This window comes from Pseudophryne corroboree, chromosome 6 (genome assembly GCF_028390025.1).
Source record: "Pseudophryne corroboree isolate aPseCor3 chromosome 6, aPseCor3.hap2, whole genome shotgun sequence".
In the NCBI taxonomy this organism is placed as follows: Eukaryota; Metazoa; Chordata; class Amphibia; order Anura; family Myobatrachidae; genus Pseudophryne; species Pseudophryne corroboree.
This window is the reverse complement of record NC_086449.1, coordinates 808,248,608-808,270,209: the sequence shown is the minus strand read 5'-3', so window position 1 is coordinate 808,270,209 and position 21,602 is coordinate 808,248,608. Positions and strand designations below refer to the sequence as shown.

The following is a 21,602-nucleotide window of genomic DNA, read 5'->3' as shown; positions in this document are numbered from 1 at the left end:
CATTTTCAGGGCCCTGACTACGTCCAACAACTTGGAGTCCTCCAAGTCCCTAGTAGCCGCAGGCACCACAGTAGGTTGGTTCATATGAAAAACGCTGAAACCACCTTAGGGAGAAATTGAGGACGAGTCCTCAATTCTGCCCTGTCTGAAAGAAAAATTAGGTAAGGGCTTTTATATGACAAAGCCGCCATTTCTGAAACACGCCTGGCTGACGCCAGAGCTAACAGCATGACCACCTTCCATGTGAGATATTTTAATTCCACAGTGGTGAGTGGTTCAAACCAATGTGATTTCAGGAACCCTAAAACTACATTGAGATCCCAAGGTGCCACTGGTGGGACAAAAAGGAGGTTGTATATGCAGTACCCCCTTGACAAACGTCTGAACTTCAGGCAATGAAGCCAGTTCTTTCTGGAAGAAGATCGACAGGGCCGAAATTTGAACCTTAATGGATCCTAATTTTAGGCCCATAGACAGTCCTGCTTGCAGGAAATGTAGGAAACGACCCAGTTGAAATTCCTCTGTGGGGGCCTTCTTAGCCTCACACCAGGAAACATATTTTCGCCAAATGCGGTGATAATGTTTCGCAGTTACATCCTTCCTGGCTTTGATCAGGGTAGGGATGACTTCATCTGGAATGCCTTTTTCCATCAGGATCCGGCGTTCAACCGCCATGCCGTCAAACGCAGCCGCGGTAAGTCTTGGAACAGACAAGGTCCCTGCTGGAGCAGGTCCTTTCTTAGAGGTAGAGGCCACGGGTCCTCCGTGAGCATCTCTTGCAGTTCCGGGTACCAAGTTCTTCTTGGCCAATCCGGAGCCACGAGTATAGTCTTCACTCCTCTCCTTCTTATGATTCTCAGTACTTTTGGAATGAGAGGCAGAGGAGGGAACACATACACCGACTGGTACACCCACGGTGTTACCAGAGCGTCCACCGCTATTGCCTGAGGGTCCCTTGACCTGGCGCAATATCTGTCCAGTTTTTTGTTGAGACGGGAAGCCATCATGTCCACCTTTGGTTTTTCCCAATGGTTTACAATCACTTGAAAGACTTCTGGGTGAAGTCCCCACTCCCCCGGGTGGAGGTTGTGTCTGCTGAGGAAGTCTGCTTCCCAGTTGTCCACTCCCGGAATGAACACTGCTGACAGTGCCACCACATGATTTTCCGCCCAGCGAAGAATCCTTGCAGCTTCTGCCATTGCCCTCCTGCTTCTTGTGCCGCCCTGTCTGTTGACGTGGGCGACTGCCGTGATGTTGTCCGATTGAATCAATACCGACTGACCCTGAAGCAGAGGCCTTGCTTGACTTCGGGCATTGTAAATGGTCCTTAGTTCCAGGATATTTATGTGAAGAGACGTTTCCATGCTTGACCACAAGCCCTGGAAATTTCTTCCCTGTGTGACTGCTCCCCAGCCTCTCAGGCTGGCATCGGTGGTCACCAGCATCCAATCCTGAATGCAGAATCTGCGGCCCTCTAGAAGATGAGCACTCTGTAACCACCACAGGAGAGACACCCTTGTCCTTGGAGATAGGGTTATCCGCTGATGCATCTGCAGATGCGATCCGGACCATTTGTCCAGCAGATCCCACTGAAAAGTTCTTGCATGGAATCTTCCGAATGGAATCGCTTCGTAAGAAGCCACCATTTTTCCCAGGACTCTCGTGCATTGATGCACTGACACTTGGCCTGGTTTTAGGAGTTTCCTGACTAGCTCGGATAACTCCCTGGCCTTCTCCTCCGGGAGAAACACCTTTTTCTGGACTGTGTCCAGAATCATCCCCAGGAACAGTAGACGTGTTGTTGGAATCAGCTGTGATTTTGGGATATTTAGGATCCACCCGTGCTGACGTAGCACTACCTGAGATAGTGCTACTCCGACCTCTAACTGTTCCCTGGACCTTGCCCTTATCAGGAGATCGTCCAAGTAAGGGATAATTAAGACGCCTTTTCTTCGAAGAAGAATCATCATTTCGGCCATTACCTTGGTAAAGACCCGTGGTGCCGTGGACAATCCAAACGGCAGCGTCTGAAACTGATAATGACAGTTTTGTACCACAAACCTGAGGTACCCTTGGTGAGAAGGGTAGATTGGGACATGGAGATAAGCATCTTTGATGTCCAGAGACACTAGTGTTCACTCTAGGTGTCTTTCACAGGGCGCTGCGCCCTGCCCCTTTTTTAGACACCTGAATGCCGCCCTGCCCGTTTGTGTGCGCCCTCCCGCCCCGCACTTTGCTGCCCGCCGGACACATTAACCACACTGCAGTGATCGCAAAGAGGGACTCGGATTTTAAAAGTGAGCGGGTCCCGCAGGACGCGCTGTTTTTTGCTGACAGCCGCCTCACAGCCGCCTCACAGCCAATAGAAATCCCCAAGCCCTGCCTCACCAGCCAATAGCCGCCGGCAGCTTCTCAACATCCAATCGCTGCCGGCAGCGTCTCCCAATCCAAGCGCCACCTGAGACGTCGGTCCCTCCTCCCTGCGCTGATCTCCAACCCATTGAATGTGCTGGTGGCAACCGGGCGCGGACATCACGATGACAGGAGAATGGAAGATGCAGGAGGGAGCCGAGGAGGAGAGGAGCGCTTTCACCAGGGGCAGCCCGGTGGGTCTGCTGCAGAGAACATGAGCTGGGGCCGAGCGGGACATGTCAGTGCGGTCGGGCACCACGACTGCAAAGTACCAAGAGGTCAGAGCGCTGCGACCTGGGGGAATGGTGATAAATCTTTCGTTTCACAAACGTGCAGGCGGGCCTTTCCTATATTTATTAAATAACATGGCCAATACCTGCACATTATACCTGTGAGGGCGCTTCCTGTTACGCTGCATCTTATTCCCCCAGCGTCCCAACTACTAGTGCACACATCCTGCCCTCTGCTACCACTACTGCACCCATCCTGCCCCCTGCTACCACCACTACTGCAACCATCCTGCCTCCTACCACTGCTGCACCTATCTTACCCCCTGCTACCACTACTGCACCTATCCTACCCCCTACCACTGCTGCACCTATCTTACCCCCTGCTACCACTACTGCACCTATCCTACTCCCTGCTACCACCACTACTGCACCCATCCTGCCTCCTACCACTGCTGCACCTATCTTACCCCCTGCTACCACCACTACTGCACCCATCCTGCCTCCTACCACTGCTGCACCTATCTTACCCCCTGCTACCACCACTACTGCACCCATCCTGCCTCCTACCACTGCTGCACCTATCTTACCCCCTGCTACCACTACTGCACCTATCCTACCCCCTGCTACCACCACTACTGCACCCATCCTGCCTCCTACCACTGCTGCACCTATCTTACCCCCTGCTACCACTACTGCACCCATCCTGCCTCCTACCACTGCGCAACCTATCTTACCCCCTGCTACCACTACTGCACCTATCCTACCCCCTACCACTACTGCACCCATCATGCCCCCTGATACCACCACTACTGCACCTATCCTGTCCCCTGCTGCTACCACCACTACTGCACCCATTATACCCCACATACCCACACAGTGCCCATTATAAACACCCCCATACCCACACAGTGCTCAGTATTCACACCCCCACAGTGCCCATCATACACACACTCCATGCCCACACAGTGCTCATTATACACCCGCCAGAGCTCATAAAACCCTCTAAACCCACACAATGTCCAGTATGCACACCCCCATAGTGACCATCATACGCACACCCAAACCACACAGCGCCCATCATATGCACACCCCTATACCACACAGCGCCCATCATATGCACACCCCTATACCACACAGTGCCCATTATACACCCCCCACAGCTCTCATAATGCTCTATACCCACACAGTACTCATTATACACACTTACAATGCTCATAGCACCCTCTATACCCACACACCCGCACAGTGGCCATCATACGCACAACCCATACCCACACATTGCTCATCCCCCCCCCCCCCCCCCCCTTCCCAAAGCGCCTAGCATATGGGTACTCCATACCCACAGTGCCCAGGATACATCCCCCTATACACAGTGACCAGCATACATAAACTCCCATATCCACACACAGTGCTCAGCATAGACACAACTGCCACACCCACACAGTGCTCAGCATACACACAAACAATCCCCAAACCAAAGCAGTGCCCAGCATACGCACACACCTCGTGTTATAGCGGTAGGGCTTCAACAAGGACACAGAGAAGCTGATCTTAAAAGTTGACGGGGAGCAGGAAGCACCGAATCCTGGGTACTGATGCCTCCCTACCCCTAACACTGCCTACAGCACTACCTGCACCTAACCCTCTATTTGCCCCCCAATACTGCCATAACTGCTATCTACCATGTGGGGTGGTCTAATGCTATGTGGGGAGGCATAAGGGGATCTCAAAAGCATACGTTGCTGTGGGACCCAGAAACTGAAGTAGGACCCAAATTTTTAAAACTGAGGGGTCCCTGGGACCCACTTTTTTTTTGGCTCAGCGAGATCACTGTGTCTCCCTGCATGAGAGACAGAGACCTCCGCGTCCCGCCCGTCCTTAGCTGTCAGCCGTCGCAGCTCCCCTCCTCTGTGAGCAGACTATAGGTCTGCTCATGATCTGATGAGACAGGAGGGCTGGGTTTGCCTCTCCCGCCGAGACAAACCCAGCCCTCCCTCCTCTGTGTACATGGATCAGTGTTGTGGCCATTTTCAACCAGCTCCGCGGTGTGTGAGGGGTGACCCGCAGCATCAGCCCCCAGTATGTAAGATTGGCACAAAAAAAGCGGAGATCAAAAATGTGCCCTACCTGGTGCAGTGTGTCTTGTGCTCTCTACCTGGTGCAATGTTTTTCAGTGCTCTCTACCTGGTGCAATGTTTCTCAGTGCTCTCTACCTGGTGCAGTGTTTCTCAGTGCTCTCTACCTGGTGCAATGTTTCTCAGTGCTCTCTACCTGGTGCAATGTGTCTCAGTGCTCTCTACCTGGTGCAGTGTTTCTCAGTGCTTTCTACCTGGTGCAATGTTTCTCAGTGCTCTCTACCTGGTGCAATGTGTCTCAGTGCTCTCTACCTGGTGCAGTGTTTCTCAGTGCTTTCTACCTGGTGCAATGTTTCTCAGTGCTCTCTACCTGGTGCAATGTGTCTCAGTGCTCTCTACCTGGTGCAATGTGTCTCAGTGCTCTCTACCTGGTGCAGTGTTTCTCAGTGCTCTCTACCTGGTGCAGTGTTTCTCAGTGCTCTCTACCTGGTGCAGTGTTTCTCAGTGCTCTCTACCTGGTGCAATGTTTCTCAGTGCTCTCTACCTGGTGCAATGTGCCTCAGTGCTCTCTACCTGGTGCAATGTGTCTCAGTGCTCTCTATCTGGTGCAATGTGTCTCAGTGCTCTCTACCTGGTGCAATGTGTCTCAGTGCTCTCTACCTGGTGCAGTGTGTCTTAGTGCTCTCTACCTGGTGCAATGTGTATAACGTGCTCTCTACCTGGTGCAATGTTTCTCAGTGCTCTCTACCTGGTGCAATGTGTCTCAGTGCTCTCTACCTGGTGCAATGTGTATAACGTGCTCTCTACCTGGTGCAATGTTTCTCGGTGCTCTCTACCTGGTGCAATGTTTCTCGGTGCTCTCTACCTGGTGCAATGTTTCTCGGTGCTCTCTACCTGGTGCAATGTTTCTCGGTGCTCTCTACTTGGTGCAGTGTGTCTCAGTGCTCTCTACCTGGTGCAATGTGTATAACGTGCTCTGCCTGGCGCAAAGTGTAGAATGTGCTCTGCCTGGCGCAATATGTATAACGTGCTCTACCTGTCGCAGTGTGTATAGGAGGTTCTACCTGGTGCAGTGTGTATTAGCTGCACTACTGTGTGGTGTAATGTGAATTGCCACTATTATGTGGCCATGCCCCTTCCCCACGAAAAACAACGCCCCTAAATTTTTGCTGCGCGCCTTTGGCGCGCACTGCCCATTCTTTATCATGTGGGAATGGGAGGACCAAGCATTATAGTATGTACCTAATTTTGCCCTTCTAACTGAAAAATGTGCCCTCCCGAACGAAAAATGTGCCCTCCCGAATGAAAAATGTGCCCTACCCGTGATCAGCACCCTGCCCTAAAAAAATCCTAGAGTGAACACTAGAGACACCATATAGTCCCCTTCTTCCAGGTTCGCTATCACTGCTCCGAGTGACTCCATCTTGAATTTGAACCTTTTTATGTAAGTGTTCAAGGATTTTAGATTTAAAATTGGTCTCACCGAGCCGTCCGGCTTCGGTACCACAAACAGCGTGGAATAATACCCCTTTCCCTGTTGTAGGAGGGGTACCTTGATTATCACCTGCTGGGAATACAGCTTGTGAATGGCTTCCAATACCGCCTCCCTGTCGGAGGGAGACGTTGGTAAAGCAGACTTCAGGAACCGGCGAGGGGGAGACGTCTCGAATTCCAATTTGTACCCCTGAGATACTACCTGCAGGATCCAGGGGTCCACTTGCGAGTGAGCCCACTGCGCGCTGAAATTCTTGAGACGACCCCCCACCGTACCTGAGTCCGCTTGTAAGGCCCCAGCGTCATGCTGAGGACTTGGCAGAAGCGGGGGAGGGCTTCTGTTCCTGGGAAGAGGCTGCCTGCTGCAGTCTTTTTCCCCTTCCTCTGCCCCGGGGCAGAAATGAGTGGCCTTTTGCCCGCTTGCCCTTATGGGGACGAAAGGACTGAGCCTGAAAAGACGGTGTCTTTCTGCTGAGAGGTGACCTGGGGTAAAAAGGTGGATTTCCCAGCCGTTGCCACCAGGTCCGATAGACCGACCCCAAATAACTACTCCCCTTTATACGGCAATACTTCCATATGCCGTTTGGAATCCGCATCACCTGACCACTGTCGCGTCCATAACCCTCTTCTGGCAGAAATGGACAGCGCACTTACTCTTGATGCCAGAGTGCAAATATCCCTCTGTGCATCTCGCATATATAGAAATGCATCCTTTAAATGCTCTATAGTCAATAATATACTGTCCCTGTCCAGGGTATCAATATTTTCAGTCAGGGAATCCGACCAAGCCACCCCAGCACTGCACATCCAGGCTGAGGCGATTGCTGGTCGCAGTATAACACCAGTATGTGTGTATATACTTTTTAGGATATTTTCCAGCTTTCTCCTCCGGGAGAAACACCTTTTTCTGGACTGTGTCCAGAATCATCCCTAGGAACAGCAGACGTGTCGTCAGAATCAGCTGCGATTTTGGAATATTTATAATCCACCCGTGCTGTCGTAGTACTACTTGAGATAGTGCTACTCCGACCTCTAACTGTTCCCTGGACCTTGCCCTTATCAGGAGATCGTCCAAGTAAGGGATAATTAAGACGCCTTTTCTTCGAAGAAGAATCATTTCGGCCATTACCTTGGTAAAGACCCGGGGTGCCGTGGACAATCCAAACGGCAGCGTCTGAAACGGATAGTGACAGTTCTGTACCACAAACCTGAGGTACCCTTGGTGAGAAGGGCAAATTGGGACATGGAGGTAAGCATCCTTGATGTCCAGAGACACCATATAGTCCCCTTCTTCCAGGTTCGCTATCACTGCTCTGAGTGACTCCATCTTGAATTTGAACCTTTGTATGTAAGTGTTCAAGGATTTCAGATTTAAAATAGGTCTCACCGAGCCGTCCGGCTTCGGTACCACAAACAGCGTGGAATAATACCCCTTTCCCTGTTGTAGGAGGGGTACCTTGATTATCACCTGCTGGGAATACAGCTTGTGAATAGCTTCCACTACAGCCTCCCTGTCGGAGGGAGACGTTGGTAGAGCAGACTTCAGGAACCGGCGAGGGGGAGACGTCTCGAATTCCAATTTGTACCCCTGTGATACTACCTGCAGGATCCAGGGGTCCACTTGCGAGTGAGCCCACTGCGCGCTGAAATTCTTGAGACGGCCCCCCACCGTGCCTGAGTCCGCTTGTAAGGCCCCAGCGTCATGCTGAAGACTTGGCAGAAGCGGGGGAGGGCTTCTGCTCCTGGGAAGAGGCTGCCTGGTGCAGTCTTTTTCCCCTTCCTCTGCCCCGGGGCATCTGGCAGAAATGGACATCGCACTCACTCTAGATGCCAGGGTGCAAATATCCCTCTGTGCATCTCGCATATATAGTAATGCATCCTTTAAATGCTCTATAGTTAATAATATACTGTCCCTATCCAGGGTATCAATATTTTCAGTCAGGGAATCCGACCAAGCCACTCCAGCACTGCACATCCAGGCTGAGGCGATTGCTGGTCGCAGTATAACACCAGTATGTGTGTATATACCTTTTAGGATATTTTCCAGCCTTCTATCAGCTGGTTCCTTAAGGGCGGCCGTATCGGGAGACGGTAACGCCACTTGTTTTGATAAGCGTGTGAGCGCCTTATCTACCCTAGGGGGTGTTTCCCAACGTGCCCTAACCTCTGGCGGGAAAGGGTATAGTGCCAATAATTTATTAGAAATCAGCAGTTTTTTATCGGGGGAAAACCACGCTTTATCACACACCTCATTTAATTCATCCGATTCAGGAAAAACTACTGGTAGTTTTTTCACACCCCACATAATACCCTTTTTTGTGGTACTTGTAGTGTCAGAAATATTCAATGCCTCCTTCATTGCCGTGATCATGTAACGTGTGGCCCTACTGGACATTACGTTTGTCTCCTCACCGTCGACACTGGATTCAGTATCCGTGTCTGGGTCTGTGTCGACCATCTGAGGTAACGGGCGTTTTAGCGCCCCCGACGGTGTCTGAGACGCCTGAACAGGCACTAATTGATTTGCCGGCTGTCTCATGTCAACAGTTTTTTGCAAAGTGCTGACACTGTCACGTAATTCTTTAAACACGACCATCCAGTCAGGTGTCGACTCCCTAGGGGGTGACATCACTAACACAGGCAATTGCTCTGCTTCCACATCATTTTCCTCCTCATACATGTCGACACAATCGTACCGACACCCAGCACACACACAGGGAATGCTCTGAAAGAGGACAGGACCCCACGAGCCCTTTGGGGAGACAGAGGGAGAGTTTGCCAGCACACACCAGAGCGCTATATATATATTATATATATATATATATATATATATATACAGGGATAACCTTATGCAAGTGTTACTCCCTTTATAGCTGCTGTTTTATATTAGCTGCCAATAGTGCCCCCCCTCTCTTGTTTTACCCTGATTCTGTAGCAGGACTGCAGGGGAGAGTCTGGGAGCCTTCCTTCCAGCGGAACTGTGAGGGAAAATGGCGCTTGTGTGCTGAGGAGATAGGCTCCGCCCCCTTCACGGCAGCCTTTTCTCCCGCTTTTTTTAGGAAAACTGGCAGGGGTGAAATGCATCCATATAGCCCAGGAGCTATATGTGATGTATTTCTTTAGCCATATAAGGTTTAAACATGTTTTATTGCGTCTCAGGGCGCTCCCCCCCAGCGCCCTGCACCCTCAGTGACCGGAGTGTGAAGTGTGCTGAGAGCAATGGCGCACAGCTGCAGTGCTGTGCGCTACCTTATCTGAAGACAGGACGTCTTCTGCCGCCGATTTCTCCGGACCTCTTCGCTCTTCTGGCTCTGTAAGGGGGCCGGCGGCGCGGCTCCGGGACCCATCCAGGCTGAACCTGTGATCGTCCCTCTGGAGCTAATGTCCAGTAGCCAAGAAGCCCAATCCACTCTGCACGCAGGTGAGTTCGCTTCTTCTCCCCTTAGTCCCACGATGCAGTGAGCCTGTTGCCAGCAGGACTCACTGAAAATAAAAAACCTATTTAAACTTTTACTTCTAAGCAGCTCAGGAGAGCCACCTAGCATGCACCCTTCTCGTTCGGGCACAAAAATCTAACTGAGGCTTGGAGGAGGGTCATAGGGGGAGGAGCCAGTGCACACCAGCTAGTCTAAAGCTTTTACTTTTTGTGCCCAGTCTCCTGCGGAGCCGCTATTCCCCATGGTCCTTACGGAAGTCCCAGCATCCACTAGGACGTCAGAGAAAAATGGGATTTTGCCTCAGTTTTATCTATTTTTTCTGTTTTTAAACACCGTCGTTCTCTACCCATGTTAAATTTTCACATGGTAGTTTAGCATTGATGACGATATTATTGCAGTACAGGAAAAGTTATGTATAGAGACGTTCTAGGGACTGTTCCCGATTTTGCACCCTTTCCCTTGGATAGCAGGAATGCATCAACAAAGACCGAGCTTCACCGCAGTCATTTGCTACAAATATTAAGCACAGAGATTTAAACAAAATGTGGAACATGCCATGGTCTATTCCTTAGACTGGGGGATGGTCCTCAATTTCTATTTAAAAGTTCCAATACCTGGCAAAGTCTGTTGGTCTAGCAGCATCCGCAATGTGCGCAGCTATTACAAGTCCCGTATAAATGGAGATCAGAGCTTTAGAACACTGGACTTGGGAGAGAACAGTAAACTTACATGAATGTTCAATTATCACCAGGTAGCTCCCGACACGTTCGCCAGATCTCAGACGGCAGAAGGGTTCTGACCTCGCCTTCAGCCAATGCAGACCTCACAGGTGCCTGGGCTGCAGTGAAAAAGTACCCAACTAGAAGGCTGAACCCTTGGAGATCTCACCTTTATTGACCTGCATGTGGACTAAAGATCCTGGTTGCTGAACAGCCGCAAAGAAGACCTGTCAGTTATGTTACCCTTTGAGGCCTGGCAGAGTTCACGCAAATGCAGGCGTGTAAGTCATTGTGGGAGAGCATATATAGAAATAAAAACCCGAAACTCACAGGGCAGTGATTGACAGCTTAGCCCAAGAGATGATCCTGAGACAAGGCTTTTCAACCTCACATTTAGCTTTCATGTAGCAAAGCACAGTAACCTAGATTCAGTAGTCCTTAACAATTCCTTCCAGGTACAGTATACTGTAAGTGTTGGGGGGGAAGGGGGGTCTTGTTCATTAGCATCTGCAATAAGACTCTGCATTGGACAATAGAAAATATAACATTAGATATGACATACATTAATATCTGCTCCTTTTCCCAGAAGGAATTCCACTATTTCATCCTGTCCGCAGTCTGCTGCGTAATGTAGAGGTTTCCGACCCCCCTCCAGCATCCGATTGACATCCGCGCCCTAATTGTATAAAAAAAAAATAGAAATAAATGTATATAGTCATATAGGCCGTCAATGGATAATCTTTCACACAGGGAAACTTATGCTGCTGAACTGAAAAACTTGATTAAACAATCTCACACATTTATCGAGTCTTACGTCAGATTATCAACAACCTGGTGCAGAAGAGAAAATGGTATGAATCTATGAATCAGACCCCCTTCCCCATACAAATCCGGGCTATGACGTAATACAATGCGTTTTACGGTTCGCTTCAGACGCTCTCTCTCCTTTTAATATAAAAGTCCCAATTACTAGCAGAAGAGCAGAATTTGCATCGCGTATGAAACGGCGGCTTGTATTCTGTGCAGTTATCACCCTTGGCCCGTGCTTGCATCCTGAGCAAACAAAGGGCGCTCACCCATAGCCAGCACAGGACAAGAGGCTGTGTGGGGAGAGATAAACACAGAGACTGGAGGATTTTAAATGATGTCCCACACAACCGCGCCACTTCCCTCGCAGCGGCCGCATGCACTTAGAAGATTTTCTGCAGCTTCAAATTAGCTTTATTTTTTAAGAAATGTTCACTGAAACAAATAGGGGGGACGCAATCCAATTAAATGTTGTATAGAAGCAATGCAAGCTACATGCCATTGGAATGGGCGCAGACAGCACCGGCACCCCTAATGGGCGCATACAGCACCGGCACACCTAAGTCATGCATTTTAAACTTACAGACCCACTGGGGCGAGCAGGAAAATTCACGATGAGGGGCTACCAAACGTACAGCAAAACACACACACTGCACATCACATGCACTTCCTGCTGGAATATGCGACACAAGATACATGTAATGGAATTGACCCGATGGTAACACAGTTGTGGATTACAACAGTAGTCAAACAGGGGTGTCCACTGTGTACTAACCCTACCTCTGCACAACACAACGGATGATCTCAAACACATTAAGAAGACAAGGCACACCTGTTCATTCAAAACCATTCCAGGAGACTACCGCATGAAGCCGATTGTGAGAAAGCCAAGAGTGTGCAAAGCTGTCAAAGCAAAAGGGGGCTACTTTGAGGAATCTAAAATATAAAACATTTTGGATTTCTTTAACACTTTTTTGTTTACAACATAACTCCATATGTGTTTTCATAGTTTTGAGGTCTTCAGTATTAATCTACAAATGTAGAAAATAATTAAAATAAATAAAAACCATTGAATGAGAAGGGGCGTCCAAACTTTTGCCTGGTACTGTACATAATTACCAATATGAATGCAGGAATGTGGCCAGCCCAAGAAGAGACAAAATCAATGAAGGAGCCAACGGTGAACTATAATAATAGCTGTCCTACAGAAAGTAAGGGGCAAGAAAAACCCAGCTCTGATATAAACACTTCCTTGTCACTCCGGGAGCACTGCAGTTCCTAAAAGGCAGAGGGGGTCATTCCGAGTTGATCGCTCGCTAGGTACTTTTAGCAGCCGTGCAAACGCATAGTCTCTGCCCACGGGGGAGTGTATTTTCGCTTTGCAAGTGTGCGAACGCGTGTGCAGCCTAGCGGTACGAAGACGTTTTTTGCAGTTTCTGAGTAGCTCTGAACTTACTCAGCCACTGCGATCACTTCAGTCTTTTTGGTCCAGGAATTGACGTCAGACACCCGCCCTGCAAACGCTTGGACACGCCTGCGTTTTTCCAAACACTACCTGAAAACGCCCTCTTCCTGTCAATCTCCTTGCGATCAGCTGTGCGAATGGAATCTTCGCTAAATCCATCGCCCAGCACCGATCCTCTATGTACCTGTATGACGCGCCTGCGCATTGCGGTGCATGCACAACAGTAACCTGTTCGCTGCGAAAAACAGCAGCGAGCAACTCTGAATGACCCCAGAGACTCAAGCATTACACTCCGCAGCATTCCTCAGCTTAGCAGGGGGAAGTCACAAGACCACAAACCATAGTCGTACAAACGAGTTAAGCTGGGTACACACTACACAATATATATCATGCAACATTGGTACTTTCCACCAACCAATCTGAACGTTACTGCATTGTCCCGCTGGATGCTCTGCGCGTCCAATGAGAGGATTCCAAGGACAGAGCGGCATAGTTACCTGAAGCATGCAACAATACATTGCGTCACTGTGCGAAGCATCGTGTAGTGTGTACGGCAATGTTATGTACGGTTAGTTGTGAACCCAGCTTTAATTTCAACTGACTGCCATTTTTAGGTCTCAGAGTTTTTAGCATAAACAACTACTATGGGAGGTATTCAATTAGCAGCAAAATCGCAGCAATTTACTGCGATAGCCATTTTTGCAGCAAAAACTGACTTTTCACAGGTATGTGTGCTCCCACAATTCACCCTATTCAAATGCAAATTAGCAAAACTGGGATTGCTGCGAAAATTGGTGCCAAAAGCGAAAAGTGGGTAAATCTGTCTGTACCCCCCAAAAAACTAACTTTGGATAACAGTATAGAAGTTTATTATTGGTTATAATAAACATATCTCTGGTACTTAAAATAAAAATGGAAATAAATAAATAAGATAGAAAGAAAAATGTTATTTCAGCAAAATAAGTGCTACAATTAAATTTGGAATGCTTAAAAACAGGTAAGTATATATTGGGTCATTTTAGGGGACTTTAAAATGAAAAAATAAAATAAAAAATGGAAACAGACCGATTACTCCCACCTGCAAGTCTAAAAACACCTGTCCCACTCAAAAGCACCCCAATATACCTGTCCCATACCTTGTACCCCAACTTCCATCATTTTGAACTTTTTCACCCCAAAAATGACGTCATTGGTCAATTAAAAACTTCTAAGTGCCTAATCATACCCCTTTCACATCGCACAAATAACCCGGTATCAACACGGCATACTGCCGCGTCGAAAAGGGTCAGTGTGCGATGTGAAAGCTCCTTTGCTGATTAGCGGGTCGCCTGACCCGGTAATTCAACCCGGTAAAAAAAGAAGGGTTATTACCGGGTTGAATACCGGGTCAGGTGCAGTGTGAATGGGAGCCGTTCCGATGCGACACGGCTCCCATTCACAGCATAGGGAGAGGCGCAGCAGGAGATGAGCTCATCTCCTAGCGCCGCCTCCACCCGCGCCCCCCGCTGCTATGGCAACCGACCCGGTATATTGCCGGGTCGGAAAGCCAGCAAAGGAGCGCAAATGCCGGATCCCACCCGGTAAGGACACGTTTCTCTTACCGGGTGGGATCCGGCATTTGCGATCTGAAAGCAGAATTAGTCACTCAGGGGGTTGTCCTAGGGGTTCAGAAACAAATCCTGTAATTTTTAACTTAAAAAAGGGATTTTCCCCAAGTTTGTCACCTGCTCAGAGTTGGTGAATTGAAATTAGCGGTAAAATTACAGCAAAACAGTTTATGCAGACAACTGAATAGGCGCTGTGGCAAATTTACCACAATTCAATTCCCGGTAATTCTGTATCTTTTTACCATGATAACACGCTTTCACCGTTAATTGAATACCCACTATAGGTTTTCATTCATGCCTCGCAAAAAAAAAAAAAAACATATTCCAGCCTCTTGGTCAGCAACGCGGTGTAACAAATGTCGCATTGAACCTTGGAAACCCATTGTAAACATAACCAAGGGGGCAACAGTATCTAAAGCTGGATACACACCTATACAATTGTCGGCCGTTCTCCAGATTATGTGCTGCACATGCAACCTCCCAATCCCCATAGTGGAGCCACTTTCAACGACCCCCCCCCCTCCCCCTCCCACCTCACAGGAGGTCACAGCTGGATACATTTTACCCGATCAGCGGGGATCGAACAAGTGTGTACCCAGCTTAACACAACAACTGTAATCATATGCAATCGTCTCAACTAATGCATGGAGAAGACCGCCAATGACAGGACGTAACTTGTAACCGCTGAAACATCAAGGGAACTGCTACAGGTTTGTTATTTTAAAGTGCAAGACCCTTTGCCAGGCACCTGAACAGAACACAGAAAGGATTTAAAAGGTACCTATAAAATACAAAAAAAGAATTGCAATAATCCCCTATGCTAAACCACAAAACTGACACTTCACGGACTGGAATGGAAATATTGGCTATTTGGAACAGAGCTGCAACATTCCCAGCACCATAAACAGTACTGTTAAAAGTTAACATTTTACTGTAATCTGCACGCCAGGACGGAGAACGTGTATAGGGAAGGGGGGGGTTGAGAAAGAGGAAGCTGACCTGGTGAAATCTATAGAAACTGCAGTTTAAGGAGGAGAGAGGCTGCCGGTTTCTGTGGACTGTAGAAGTGCTGAGGAATCCTATTTACTGTACCGAAAACTTTGCAACTCCAATAGTCATGCCAGTAAAAAATAAATAGCATTTTAATGTTTGGACTTTATTATCTAAAAAGCAGAAGTGGTGACGGGATTTTCAGATGTAAACAAGAATAAAATATATGCCCAAAATTATAAGCATGCTGTCTCCACGCACTTTTCTGTAAAATATATAGCCAGGTTTCTTTTCAATTGGAGCATCCAGACTCTGACCTGTCACTTGTAAGCAACAATATGTGGACTACGGAGATTATTCAGGTTAGCAAACCGAAAAAAAAGTTAGCAGTTGGCCAAAACCATGTGCACTGCCGCTGGGGCAGATGTAACATGTGCAGAGAGTTAGATTTGGGTGGGTTATATGGTTTCTGTGCATGGTAAATACTGCCTGCTTTACAGTTTGAACACACCCCACCCAAATCTAACTCTCTGCACATGTTACATCTGCCCCCCCTGCACTGCACATGGTTATGCCTAATTACTAACTTTTTCTGTTTGCTGAATAAGGCTCTAAATATGTCTCAGATATACTCTGTTCACTGCCATTTCTATAATGGGTGCAGTGTGTGTGGTGCACACCGGCCCCTGAGTCCAGAGGGGGCCCCCCACCGCACACGCTGCACCCATTTTTAAAATACTCACCCCTACGGAGTCCAGCACTGGCATCCGCAGCGCTGTTAAAACTGTGAAAATGACCGCTGTGCCATTTTCACTGAGTTCTGCGCATGTGCAGTAGAGAAGTCTCAGGGAAAATGGCCGCCGCACCATTTTCCAGGAGATCTACGCATGCACTGTAGAGTCTGAGCCCTCTAGTGCTCAGACTCTCAGTGCTGCCGGCAGAGTGGAGGGGGCCTGAACGGAGGAGGCTGCACACGGGCCCCCTCCTCTCTTAAAGTGCCCCTGACTCTGTTTTAGTCATTTTATCTAGGTTAGGGGTAATTGCAAGTGTGCAGATACAGAATATAGAGAAAACAAGGTTAAAGCCTAGAGCTAGGGTTATAAAGTTTAGAATAAAATCTGCTAATCCCGAATGCTAAAAAATAAGAATTTACTCACCGGTAATTCTATTTCTCGTAGTCCGTAGTGGATGCTGGGAACTCCGTAAGGACCATGGGGAATAGCGGGCTCCGAAGGAGGCTGGGCACTCTAGAAAGATCTTAGACTACCTGGTGTGCACTGGCTCCTCCCACTATGACCCTCCTCCAAGCCTCAGTTAGGACACCGTGCCCGGACGAGCAGACATAATAAGGAAGGATTTAGAATCCCGAGTAAGACTCTTACCAGCCACACCAATCACACCGTACAACTCGTGATACTATATCCAGTTTGACAGTATGAAAACAACTGAGCCTCTCAACAGATGGCTCAACAATAACCCTTTAGTTAACAATAACTATTTACAAGTATTGCAGACAATCCGCACTTGGGATGGGCGCCCAGCATCCACTACGGACTACGAGAAATAGAATTACCGGTGAGTAAATTCTTATTTTCTCTAACGTCCTAGTGGATGCTGGGAACTCCGTAAGGACCATGGGGATTATACCAAAGCTCCCAAACGGGCGGGAGAGTGCGGATGACTCAGTAGCACCGAATGAGAGAACTCCAGGTCCTCCTCAGCCAGGGTATCAAATTTGTAGAATTTTGCAAACGTGTTTGCCCCTGACCAAGTAGCTGCTCGGCAAAGTTGTAAAGCCGAGACCCCTCAGGCAGCCGCCCAAGATGAGCCCACCTTCCTTGTGGAATGGGCATTTACAGATTTTGGCTGTGGCATGCCTGCCACAGAATGTGCAAGCTGTATTGTACTACAAATCCAGCGAGCAATAGACTGCTTAGAAGCAGGAGCACCCAGCTTGTTGGGTGCATACAGGATAAACCGCGAGTCAGATTTTCTGACTCCAGCCGTCCTGGAAACATATTTTCAGGGCCCTGACAACGTCCAGCAACTTGGAGTCCTCCAAGTCCTTAGTAGCCGCAGGCACCACAATAGGCTGGTTCAGGTGAAACGCTGACACCACCTTAGGGAGAAACTGGGGACGAGTCCTCAATTCTGCCCTATCCATATGGAAAATCAGATAAGGGCTTTTACATGATAAAGCCGCCAATTCTGACACTCGCCTGGCTGAAGCCAAGGCCAATAACATGACCACTTTCCACGTGAGATATTTCAGATCCACGGTTTTTAGTGGCTCAAACCAATGTGATTTTAAGAAACTCAACATCACGTTGAGATCCCAAAGTGCCACAGGAGGCACAAATGGGGGCAGAATATGCAGCACTCCTTTCACAAATGTCTGAACTTCAGGTACTGAAGCTAGTTCTTTTTGAAAGAAAAAAAAATCGACAGAGCCGAGATCTGTACTTTAATGGAGCCTAGTTTTAGGCCCATATTCACTCCTGCTTGCAGGAAATGCAGAAATCGACCTAGTTGAAATTCCTCTGTTGGGGCCTTTTTGGCCTCGCACCATGCAACATATTTCCGCCATATGCGGTGATAATGCTTTGCCGTAACATCTTTCCTGGCCTTAATAAGCGTAGGAATGACTTCTTCCGGAATACCCTTTTCCTTCAGGATCCGGTGTTCAACCGCCATGCCGTCAAACGCAGCCGCGGTAAGTCTTGGAACAGACAGGGCCCCTGTTGTAGCAGGTCCTGTCTGAGCGGTAGAGGCCACGGGTCCTCTGAGAGCATCTCTTGAAGTTTCGGGTACCACGCTCGTCTTGGCCAATCCGGAACCACGAGAATGGTGTTTACTCCTCGCTTTCTTATAATTCTCAATACCTTTGGTATGAGAGGCAGAGGAGGGAACACATAAACCGACTGGTACACCCACGGTGTCACTAGAGCGTCCACAGCTATCGCCTGAGGGTCCCTTGACCTGGCGCAATATCTTTTTAACTTTTTGTTGAGGCGGGACGCCATCATGTCCACCTGTGGTTTTTCCCAACGGTTTACCAGCATCTGGAAGACTTCTGGATGAAGTCCCCACTCTCCCGGGTGTAGGTCGTGTCTGCTGAGGAAGTCTGCTTCCCAGTTGTCCACCCCCGGAATGAACACTGCTGACAGTGCTAGTACATGATTCTCCGCCCATCGGAGAATTCTTGTGGCTTCCGCCATCGCCATCCTGCTTCTTGTGCCGCCCTGTCGATTTACATGGGCGACTGCCGTGATGTTGTCTGACTGGATCAGCACCGGCTGGTGTAGGAGCAGGGATTTTGCTTGACTTAGGGCATTGTAGATGGCCCTTAATTCCAGAATATTTATGTGAAGGGAAGTCTCCTGACTCGACCATAGTCCTTGGAAATTTCTTCCCTGTGTGACTGCCCCCCAGTCTCGAAGGCTGGCATCCGTGGTCACCAGGACCCAGTCCTGTATGCCGAACCTGCGGCCCTCTAGAAGATGGGCACTCTGCAGCCACCACAGTAGCGACACCCTTGTTCTTGGAGACAGGGTTATCAAGCGATGCATCTGAAGATGCGATCCGGACCACTGGTCCAACAGGTCCCACTGAAAGATTCTGGCATGGAACCTGCCGAAGGGAATTGCTTCGTAAGAAGCCACCATCTTTCCCAGGACCCGCGTGCAGTGATGCACTGATACCTGTTTTGGTTTCAGGAGGTCTCTGACTAGAGATGACAACTCCCTGGCTTTCTCCTCCGGGAGAAACACCTTTTTCTGGACTGTATCCAGAATCATACCCAGGAACAGTAGCCGTGTCGTCGGAACCAGCTGTGACTTTGGGATATTCAGAATCCAGCCGTGCTGGTGCAGCACCTCCTGAGATAGTGCTACTCCCACCAACAACTGTTCCTTGGACCTCGCTTTTATTAGGAGATCGTCCAAGTACGGGATAATTAAAACTCCCTTTCTTCGAAGGAGTATCATCATTTCCGCCATAACCTTGGTAAATACCCTCGGTGCCGTGGACAGTCCAAACGGCAGCGTCTGGAATTGGTAATGGCAATCCTGTACCACAAATCTGAGGTACTCCTGGTGAGGATGGTAAATGGGGACATGCAAGTAAGCATCCTTGATGTCCAGGGATACCATGTAATCCCCCTCGTCCAGGCTTGCAATAACCGCCCTGAGCGATTCCATCTTGAACTTGAATTTCTTTATGTATGTGTTCAAGGACTTCAAATTTAGAATGGGTCTCACCGAACCGTCAGGTTTCGGTACCACAAATAGTGTGGAATAATAACCCCGGCCTTGTTGAAGTAGGGGTACCTTGATTATCACCTGCTGAGAATACAGCTTGTGAATTGCCGTTAGCACCGCCTCCCTGTCTGAGGGAGCAATTGGCAAGGCAGATTTTAGGAACCGGTGGGGTGGGGACGCCTCGAATTCCAGCTTGTACCCCTGAGGTACTATTTGCAGGATCCAGGGATCCACCTGTGAGCGAACCCACTGATCGCTGAAATATTTGAGGCGACCCCCCACCGTACCTGGCTCCGCCTGTGGAGCCCCACCGTCATGCGGCGGACTTGGAAGAAGAAGCGGGGGAGGACTTTTGCTCCTGGGAACCTGCTGTTTGTTGCAGCCTTTTTCCCCTACCTCTGCCTCTAGACAGAAAAGACCCGCCATTTCCACGCCTGTTTTTCTGGGTCCGAAAGGACTGAACCTGATAAAACGGCGCCTTCTTAGGCTGTGAGGGGACATGGGGTAAAAATGCTGACTTCCCAGACGTTGCTGTGGAAACTAGGTCCGAGAGACCATCCCCAAATAATTCCTCACCCTTATAAGGCAACACTTCCATGTGCTTTTTAGAATCTGCATCTCCTGTCCACTGGCGAGTCCATAAGCCTCTCCTAGCAGAAATGGACAATGCACTTACTTTAGATGCCAGTCGGCAGATTTCCCTCTGTGCATCTCTCATATATAAGACTGAATCTTTTATATGGTCTATGGTTAACAGGATCGTGTCTCTGTCTAATGTGTCAATATTTTCTGACAGTTTATCTGACCAAGCAGCGGCAGCACTGCACATCCAAGCTGACGCAATAGCTGGCCTAAGTATAATGCCTGTGTGTGTATATACAGACTTCAGTATCGCCTCCTGCTTTCTATCAGCAGGTTCCTTGAGGGCGGCCGTATCCTGAGACGGTAGTGCCACTTTTTTAGACAAACGTGTGAGCGCTTTATCCACTCTAGGGGGTGTTTCCCAACGTGACCTATCCTCTGGCGGGAAATGGAACGCCATTAGTACCTTCTTAGGAATTACCAATTTTTTATTACGGAAAGCCCACGCTTCTTCACACACTTCATTTAATTCATCTGATGGGGGAAAAAATAAGAATTTACTTACCGATAATTCTATTTCTCGTAGTCCGTAGTGGATGCTGGGAACTCCGTAAGGACCATGGGGAATAGCGGCTCCGCAGGAGACTGGGCACAAAAGTAAAAGCTTTAGGACTACCTGGTGTGCACTGGCTCCTCCCCCTATGACCCTCCTCCAAGCCTCAGTTAGGATACTGTGCCCGGACGAGCGTACACAATAAGGAAGGATTTTGAATCCCGGGTAAGACTCATACCAGCCACACCAATCACACCGTATAACCTGTGATCTGAACCCAGTTAACAGCATGATAACAGAGGAGCCTCTGAAAGATGGCTCACAACAATAATAACCTGATTTTTGTAACAATAACTATGTACAAGTATTGCAGACAATCCGCACTTGGGATGGGCGCCCAGCATCCACTACGGACTACGAGAAATAGAATTATCGGTAAGTAAATTCTTATTTTCTCTGACGTCCTAGTGGATGCTGGGAACTCCGTAAGGACCATGGGGATTATACCAAAGCTCCCAAACGGGCGGGAGAGTGCGGATGACTCTGCAGCACCGAATGAGAGAACTCCAGGTCCTCCTCAGCCAGGGTATCAAATTTGTAGAATTTAGCAAACGTGTTTGCCCCTGACCAAGTAGCTGCTCGGCAAAGTTGTAAAGCCGAGACCCCTCGGGCAGCCGCCCAAGATGAGCCCACCTTCCTTGTGGAATGGGCTTTTACAGATTTTGGCTGTGGCAGGCCTGCCACAGAATGTGCAAGCTGAATTGTACTACAAATCCAACGAGCAATAGTCTGCTTAGAAGCAGGAGCACCCAGCTTGTTGGGTGCATACAGGATAAACAGCGAGTCAGATTTTCTGACTCCAGCCGTCCTGGAAACATATTTTCAGGGCCCTGACTACGTCCAGCAACTTGGAGTCCTCCAAGTCCCTAGTAGCCGCAGGTACCACAATAGGCTGGTTCAAGTGAAACGCTG

At 48.9% G+C, this 21,602-nt stretch overlaps 1 protein-coding gene across 1 annotated transcript in view; it reads right to left on the bottom strand.

Annotated features, from left to right (window-relative positions):
• Positions 1–21,602, bottom strand: part of MTPN (myotrophin) — a 108,275-nt gene that overhangs the window by 58,117 nt on the left and 28,556 nt on the right. Inside the window, exon 2 of the mRNA XM_063929006.1 lies at positions 10,930–11,043. Within this exon, the coding sequence (XP_063785076.1) occupies positions 10,930–11,043 (114 nt within the window). The remainder of the gene's footprint in view (positions 1–10,929; positions 11,044–21,602) is intronic.